Below are 7,970 nucleotides of genomic sequence, written 5' to 3'. Positions count from 1 at the left end.
GCGAGGGGTGAGAGGCACCGGGACGCTTGATGGGCTTTGAAGGATGCGCGGGAGCTCACTGCTGGCTCAGGGCCAGATGGGGCTCCAGGCTAAAGTCCCTGGATGGGATTGAGGTACGGCGGAGTTCTGGGGGCTCAGTGTGGGCCCAGTCGAGGGGCTGGAGGACCATCCACCCTTAAAAAAGTGGCTCCGTGCCAAGTAAAACCACATGCGTGGACAGGGGGCCAGGAATCCTGACCCTGAACCTGGTGGCCCTCTGCCCGTCATCCATCCTGGGCTGGCTTCCCTTCCGGCTCACAGGGCCCCCAGTGCAGGCCCCAGAGCCTCACCCCAGGCAGCGGTCTTGGCCGCCGGCCTAAGCCCCTCGGGAAGCGGGCAGTGCCAGGCCTGTCCCCCTACACAGATGCCCCCCAGGCCTTTCCTGAAGGCCGAGGAGAGCCCAGGCCCTTCCTCTGTCCCCACACTAGGCGTGGAGTCAGAGGTCAGCACAGGTCCTTGAAGGGGGATATGACCCCTGGAGCAGGTCAAGGGGTTTGGAGGACCCTAGGGTCTCACAGGGGACACAGGTCTTCCTAGGAGACAGAAGATACCCCCCCCACCCCCCCGTGATGCTGCTGCCAGGAGACTGGTCCTCTTGGAGGTTCACCTCATTTGGCACAACTCCAAGGACCCCCAAAACCTGGGTGGTGGCCTAGGGCCAGAACAGCAGGCCTGGGAGGTTGGGCCCAGCCGGACACGGACATGGATGGACGGATGCACACACACACACACAGAGCCAGGAACGCTCTCCTTCCCCTCACCCCCACTCCCGGAACAAGTGGCCCTTTCTGCAGCCGGGTGGGGGTGGGGGCGGCCACACACTCACCCCTTTGTCCACCACGTCCCAGGCCATTGTCCTGGAGTCCACAGCCCCGTGGCAGCGGCCCTGGGAGAGGAAGGAGCAGGGGCCGGGTGCCGTGTGGCGAGGTCCAGCTGGATGCTGGTGTGGGGAGCGGAGGCCGGGCCTCGAGGCACCAGGGGACCAGTCACTGCGGTGGGGGCAACAGCGTTTATTTCTCCGCCGGGCGTGGTCGGGCAGCAGTCCCAGGCCAGCACGGGCCCCTGGGGCTCTTGTGCCAACACGGGGTCACTGAGGCTCCTGCCGGCTGGCTGAAACCAGGGCAGGCACCCAGACCTTTTGTGAAACAGGGTTGGGGCGGGGGGGGGGGGGGCGCCACACAGAGCTGGAGGCCGGGCAGGGCGGGGCAGCGCTCAGTCCAGGACCCCAGGGCCCCTCCGGGCAGGCACGCGGACCAGCTCTAGCACCGCCGGCCGCCAGGAGGCAGCCCGCGTCCGTTCTGCTCTCCGCAGAGTGACACTGTCTTCTCACGGATTCGCACACGGGCTCTGGCCGGGCCGGGCTGCGGAGCAGGTGCTTACTGGGTGGAAAAGCCAGGTGGTGGGTGGGGCCTGCCAGGAGGGAACCTGGGCACATGGCTCGCACAGTGCCCGGTCGGGGGTCGGGCCTGAGGCTAGGCGGCAGGGCCACAGCTCTGCTGGCAGCCAGGCGGTGGGGGTCCTGGGCGCAAGGCCTACATCCCTGGGCCTCCTCCTCCGCCCTACCTGTTTGGGGTCACCCAAGAGGGTCAAACCCGCGCCGGCCACATGCCCACCCGGAGGAGCCCGCGGCAATGAAGACCGCGAGGCCACGAGACGGCAGAGCGGGCACACTGACTTCAGGGGGCCGCGGGTGGGAGCGCTTCCCCCAGGGCCGTGATGCTGCTCCACGGCGGCAGCCCCCCCACCCGCCACCCTGCCAGCTGTCAGGGAGGCCCCGTTGCTCCACCCTCCCCGCTCCAAGTCCATTTCTAAACACCGGCCCAGCAGGCAGCCGCTGACCATACAAGGCAGTCTCTGGCCCGGTTTCACCTCCAGCTCCCCGGAGCTCCCGGGGGGCGGCTCCCTAGCCCTAGCCCTAACCCTAACCCTAGCCCTAACCCTAGCCCGGAGTCTTGGTGGCAAAGGTCAGGTAGCCGGTGTGGCCCACGGTCTCCTTCATGGGCGTGCCGCTGCGGAAGGGGCCGGCGTCGGGGCCGGGGCTGGCCCCCAGGTCGGGCGCCGGCAGGCTGATGGTGCGCACGTTGTAGACCTGGGGCAGCACCTCCAGGGTGCTCAGCTCCGAGAAGCCGCAGGCCGCCAGCGCCTGGCACGTGCGCTGAACCTGCTCGATGCAGGGCGAGAAGGAGCAGAAGCGCCCACCTGTGGGGGTGGGGCAAGATGCCGGGTCAGAGGGCCGCCCCGAGCCCCGCCTCCGGCCACCCCAGAGCCCACCCCCCCAGCTCTGCCCACACCCCTGCCCGCCGGCCGTCCCTCTGCCCAGGGGTCCATGGCCGGGACCTCCGCGCAGAGGCAATGCAGCCCGGCGCCTTCAGGAGTGGGTGCTGGGAGAGACCCTGCTATGAGAGGTGCTCTGGGCTCCGAGGACGGCCAAGCCCTCCGGCCACCAGTAGCTGAGGCCTCAGCGGAGGAGCCGGCAGGGCCCACATGGATGGGGCCGCCTGCACCAAGCCCACTGCCTCACCCCTGGGCCCCCGCGGGCACGACCACCCCGATCCCCACCGGCGGCCAAGGGCTGGGGCCAGGGCGGAGTCTCCGCATGGCAGCTGCTGGAGCGCTGAGCCCAGAACAGCTCCAGCCTCAACGAGCGCCCGGGGCAGGGGCTGCTGTCGCAGAAAATGAGAGGCTGTCGCGGCTCCTGCAACTGGAGGCGCCTACGGAACCAGCCCCAGGCCCAAGGATGACGGGCAGGGCGGGAGCCCCTTCCTGCCTGCCGCCTCCCTCCCCAGCCAGCCCGGGACCTGCAGGGCGGGGGCGGGGAGGCCAGGCTGGGAGGCGAGGTGGCCTGGGACAGCCCACAAAGGTCCCTGAGGCCTGGTCACCTCAGCCCCGCCAGGGAGGCCTGCGCTTGGAGGCAGGATCGAGGTCAAGCTGGAGGGCACAGGGTCGCCGCGGGGAGCCTGCCCTCGTGCGCACAGCCCAGGCGGCCCCGCGGGGCAGGGCCGGGCCCCAGGGCCGCACCAAGCCGGCGCCGGGCTCACGCGGGCAGGCGAGCCCTGGAGAACCGCCAGACCACGAGGGAGCCGGGAGCCTCTGGGCCAGAACAAGCAGACGCAGAGAGCAGGGCTCAGTGGGGCGGAGGGGACAGGACAACACACACAGGGCTCCCGGCCCAGGGGCCGCCTGCGCTCAGCCCAGGCCATGCGCCCGGCTCTGGCCTCGGGGGATCCGGGCCTGGGCCCGCTGGGGTCCCCGGGCAGGAGGGACTTGCGGGCGTCGGGGGCCTAGCGGAAGGGGCGGGGGCGGGGGAGCTGGTGCTCCCTGGCCACCCTGGCACAGACCGGGGACATGGCAGTCCCAGGCCAGTGGGCAGGGGACCCACTGGCCAGGCATCCACGTTCATAGGGGCGGGCTGTCCCCGGGGCGCTGGGCGTCCCCCTCCCGCTGCTTTGCTCAGCGGGGAGGAGGCAGAGGCCTGGCTGCTGGAGCCAGCAACTTCTCCAGAAAAGGGAAAAACCCAGGGCCTCGCCAGCGCCTCCTGGCTCAGAGCCACCCTCCCCGCCTCTGCACCCAACATCTTCCCTAAAAGGGACGCATTTGCCCGGCTTGTGGCTGGTGGGGAGGGGAGACTCTGGAGGGACTGGCTGGGGTCAGGGGCTGACCTCTGACCTCCGGCATGCCCCGCCTCTCAGTCACGCAGGGCTGCCGGGATACTCCCCAGGGACCTCAGACATCGCCCACCTTGGGGTGGGAGCTGGCCAAGCCAAGGGGCAGGGGCCCAGCTGAGCCCTGCGCTCCCCAACCCTGACTTCTCCAACCACCCCCGAACCTCCCTGGGCTACTCTGACCCACCCCGACCCTCTGACCCCCCTGTTCCCAGAAGCCCAGCTCACCTTCGACCTTGAGGGCGTCCCAGGCATGCCCCACGGCCTCCCAAGGCGAGGGGATGTCCAGGAAGACGGCGTCCGCCACGTGGCTCACGCCGAATCCACTGCGGCACACGTCCTGGTTCCGCACGGTCACCCAGCGGCCCACGCGGTGCTCCTGGAACTCCTCCCGCGCCTTCTCTGCCCGCTGTTGGTGGAACTCCACCGTGTGCAGGTGGCCCGTGGGTGCGATGGTGCGGATGATGGCGTGGGACACGGAGCCGCTGCCGGTGCCTGGCCGGGGGGACGGGAGTCAGGCGGGAAATGAGTCTACCCTCACCCTGGGGAGACCCACTGGGGTCCATGAGGTCGGCTGAGCCCCTGTTACCAGCAGGCACCAGTCCGGGGCTCCCTGTGGGGTTCTGGGACACGGGCTGTCCCAGGTGGGCGCAGGGGAGCCGCCTGCCTATTGATCTGGTGGGGGTCCTGCTGGGCGGGGGGCAGTCCTGCCCACCCCAGCTCTGGAGCAAACCCTGATGCCCAGACCGGGGTCCCAACAGGGGTCCTCAGAGGGGCCAGACTGCCCCAGGGCCGTGCAGGGTCTGGGCAGAGTGGACCAAGAGGCTTGCCCCGTCCCATGCGGTGGCTGGGCCCAAGGGATGCAGGTCAGTCCATCTTCCTACCCCCAGTCCGCGCCTGCCACACGGGGCAGCTCTGCCCTCACCCTGACTCGGCGACCAGCGTGCGCCCCCGTCGTCGCCCCTGATTTCTTCCAGCCTCAGGCTGCCCCTCTGCTTGCCATCCTGTCCTGCGGCGCCGGGGCCCTGTCACCCTCCACGACCTCCCCACCCCTCACGGCTCCAGGTGCCAAGCGTGATGGAGATACTCTGTGTCCACTGCACACTGACCACCTCCCCCGCGACCGCAAACAGAACCCGGCATTTACAAGTGCAGAGCTGGAGCGATCCAGCCCCAGTCCACTCCCTGCCAAGCCTCTGTTCCCAGTGACAGGGCGGTGACTGCCCAGCCAGACGCCTTGGAGCCGCCCCCGCCCCCGCCGGCACCTCCTCCCCCATCTCTCCAGGAGGTGCTTCTCCCCAGCTGCCCGCAGCGCCCACCTGGGCCCCCTCCCTCCCTGTTACAGCCCCCGAGCGCTGCCCTCAGGCCTGCCTCCATAGCCGCGGGTTCCCTGCAGCCTCAGTCAGACCGGCCCTCTGTTCCACAGCAGAGTCGGACTCCTAGTGACCCCCCTGGCGGCGAGCGCTTCCTCCCTGACCTCGTCCCCGCCCCGGCCACACTGGCCTCCTCGACGGCCCCGCACGCAGGGTCTCTGCGAGGCTCTCCTCTGGGGTGACCCTCCCCCGTGGCTCTTCACGGCTCCCCATCGTGTCCCTCACTGCTCCCTCCTCAGGTCCTCCCTGACCACCCAGCCGGAGGGAAATGCGCAGCCCCCAGTCCGCAGTCACACCGAGATGGTCACGCTGGGCCCACTGCCTGTCCCCTTCAAGAAGCAGAAACCCAGCCTGACCTGTCGCGGCTCTACCCACGGTTCCCACAAGGGGAGCTGGTACCTCAGAGGAGCCCGGAAGCCCGCTTGCTGACCGCGCTTTTCAGCTGAGTGGAGCCAGGCCCTGGCTGTAGATGCCCGGGGGCGGGCAGCAGGGGACGAGCTGGCCCTGAATCCTGTCCACCCCCAGCTCCCCTGGTGCGGAGCGGCTGGCCCCTGCCCAGCCCCCACCCACTCTCTGAACCCGCTCTCCGCTGAGGTTCTGCATCTGACTCTCCCCATTTCAAAGTGATCGCCTGGGCAAAGGCAACCATCCAGTCATCCGCACGGAGAAACCAAGGCCCAAAGATGGAGGAGACGGCTGAAGCCTCCAAAAGCTGGCAGCAGTGCTGCTGGGAACTCTTCATGAGCCCGGAGCACAGGGGCCCAGGGTGTGCAGAACATTCTGGAAATCCAGGCACATCTGGGCCTGGCTGCTCTTGGCCAGGCTGTAAGCTTCAGTCCACAGCACATGTGTGTGTGTGTGTGCGTGAGTGTGTGTGTGTGCATGCACATACGCAGAGTCTGGGAATATCTGGCTTCAGGTACTTCCATCTGCACCCCAGGCCTGGCCTCAGTGATGAAGGCGCTGGCCTGGGATGAGCACAGGCAGGCTCTTCCCCCCCAGTGAGCACCCTGGAGCAGCCCTGGCCTCCCTCCAGAAAGAGGCGATCCTCAGCCCTGGGCCTGGGGCTGCCATTCGCAGCAGTGAGGGACTGCTAGGCCAGGCACCCCTACCCTTTTGTCAGCACCTTGGTCAGCGCCGAGCAGCGCTCACCACCCCCTCCCCACCTCACACAGGCAGGCTTCCCCCTGGGCGCCGGCTCCTCCTGCGGGCTGTCCTCAGTCAGATCCCACTAAGTCTCACTGGAGGACAGCACCAGTCTCCTAACCAGCTTCCCTGTGTCTTTCCCCCCTCGCTGCAGTCAGCCCCCTAGAAAGACCCTGTAGAAACAGATGGTGAGTGTGCCTCTGCTCTGGAAGGGCAGGCTGAGGCTGCCTGGACACTGGGTCTGACCTCCGCCTTCACGAACCAAGGCATCCTGCAGAACTCACCGGATTCACAGACCACGGAGCCAGGCCGAAGCTCCAGCATCATGGTGAGCAGGGCGATGTCGGTGGAGTAGAGGATCTGGGTGCGGTGTGGGAGGTTCAGTGTCCAGAGCTCCGGCGTGGGGTGCAGCACATACACCCAGCCGCCTCTGCCGCAGGTCACCTTGGAGCCGAAGGGGCGGCCGATGAGGTCTACTGAGTGGCGCAGGACACCGTGCCGGGTCTGGGTCTGGGCCCCACGCTGCACCCGTACGGCCACCATCGCGCCATGGCCCAGGGACAGGATGGCTGTGTCACCCTCTTTGATCAGCTCCTCGTAGGCCACGAAGCTCATGGTGCTGTTGGTCCGGCAGGTGCCGGGGACCTGGGAAGTGTGGGCATGAACGTGTAAGGGGCCAGGAGGCGGGAATGTGCGCCTGGCATCCAGGGAGAAAGCCCTTCTTGGTCTGGTCCTAAGACGGGAGCCATCAGCCCAAACCTCAGACGGAGAGACTGAGGCCGGGTCCCAGGATTCCCACAAAGTAAGGGCCTGACCCTCTCCCTCGGCATCCTTCTCCGGGAGCTTGGCTCCCGTTCTCTAGCTGTGAGACGAGAGAGGGACCACGCAGAGGGGGGCCCGTGAGGTCACCTCCAGGCCAGGCAGAACTCCCCTCTCTCTTCACTCTCCCCCGTGGCGGGCTCCTGGGCAGACGGATGACGGGGCGATGCAAATGCACAGGTTCCCCAAGCGAAGGCCGGGGCCGTGCAGCGGGCAGTAAACAGGAACAACGGCCTGGCCTGCGTAGAGGCCGCGGGCGGCGGCTCAGGCCAGGCCGGCAACAGGGCTGGGCGCGGCCACGTGGGGCTGCCGGGACGTGCAGGGCCCGCCTGGGAGACGCCCCCTACACTACCCGCGCTCTGCCACCGTGGCCCGGCCGAGCCTCACCGGCGACGCTCGTCGCCCTCCAACTCCTGGAGGCGCCGCACGTGGCTTCGCGTCGCCGCGGCAGCACTTCCGCCGGCTGGGGCGCGGCGCCCGCCGATGACGTCACGGCGCAACGCCCCCTGACGCGCGCGGGGGCTCCCGGGAGAGAGGGCGGTGTCTCGGGGGTACGCACTGCCCCTCCCCGCGTCCGTGGCGCGCTCTCGGTCGGCTTGTCCCGGTGCTACCTCCTCGCGCCCAGGACCACCGAGAGCCCGGGTAGCCCGCCCCCAAGCTGCCGCGGTCTCCTCTGTGGGCGCGGGCGTGACTGGTGAAACTCCAGAAAATGGAGCTGCAGAGGAGCGGGTGGTCCCACAAGACTGTGGCGGGAGGCAGCCTGAGCAGCAGGGCACGGTGGCCAGAAGCGGCCTTAGACCCAGGCCTGGCCGCTCCTGAAACGGGCACTTTCTCCGGAGTGCGGAAGCCGCTTCCAGGACGGAGGGAGCCCTGCGTCCTCTCCTGGAACCCAGGGTGCGCTGAGCACTGGACGCACGGGGCTTCTCTTGGG

The 7,970-nt window shown here is 68.7% G+C and overlaps 1 protein-coding gene across 2 annotated transcripts; it reads right to left on the bottom strand.

Annotated features, from left to right (window-relative positions):
• Positions 1–1,029: 1,029 nt before the first annotated feature.
• TRMT61A (tRNA methyltransferase 61A) lies at positions 1,030–7,559 on the bottom strand. Of its 2 annotated transcripts, none has more exons than XM_043921776.1 (4): positions 7,427–7,559; positions 6,505–6,865; positions 3,930–4,196; positions 1,030–2,238 (listed from the first exon to the last, which is right to left on the bottom strand). In XM_043921776.1, the coding sequence occupies exons 2-4, from the start codon at positions 6,833–6,835 to the stop codon at positions 1,979–1,981; spliced, it is 858 nt and encodes a 285-aa protein (XP_043777711.1). In that variant the 5' UTR covers positions 6,836–6,865; positions 7,427–7,559; the 3' UTR covers positions 1,030–1,978. The 2 variants fall into 2 exon arrangements, with proteins under 2 accessions (XP_043777711.1, XP_043777712.1); XM_043921777.1 differs by having other exon boundaries at positions 7,130–7,498.
• Between the last annotated feature and the right edge of the window lie 411 nt (positions 7,560–7,970).

Source organism: Cervus elaphus, chromosome 13 (genome assembly GCF_910594005.1).
Source record: "Cervus elaphus chromosome 13, mCerEla1.1, whole genome shotgun sequence".
Taxonomy (NCBI): domain Eukaryota; kingdom Metazoa; phylum Chordata; class Mammalia; order Artiodactyla; family Cervidae; genus Cervus; species Cervus elaphus.
Note: the sequence above shows the minus strand (reverse complement) of the source record. Positions and strands in the feature narration are given on the sequence as shown.

Excerpts from the sequence above, each read along its gene's own strand:
- TRMT61A (XM_043921776.1), bottom strand. The coding sequence starts at position 6,835 with ATGAGCTTCGTGGCCTACGAGGAGCTGATCAAAGAGGGTGACACAGCC. Across the intron at positions 4,197-6,504 it reads CTCCGTGGTCTGTGAATCCG|GCACCGGCAGCGGCTCCGTG; the intron begins GTGAGTTCTGCA and ends CCCCCCGGCCAG. Across the intron at positions 2,239-3,929 it reads GGACGCCCTCAAGGTCGAAG|GTGGGCGCTTCTGCTCCTTC; the intron begins GTGAGCTGGGCT and ends CCACCCCCACAG.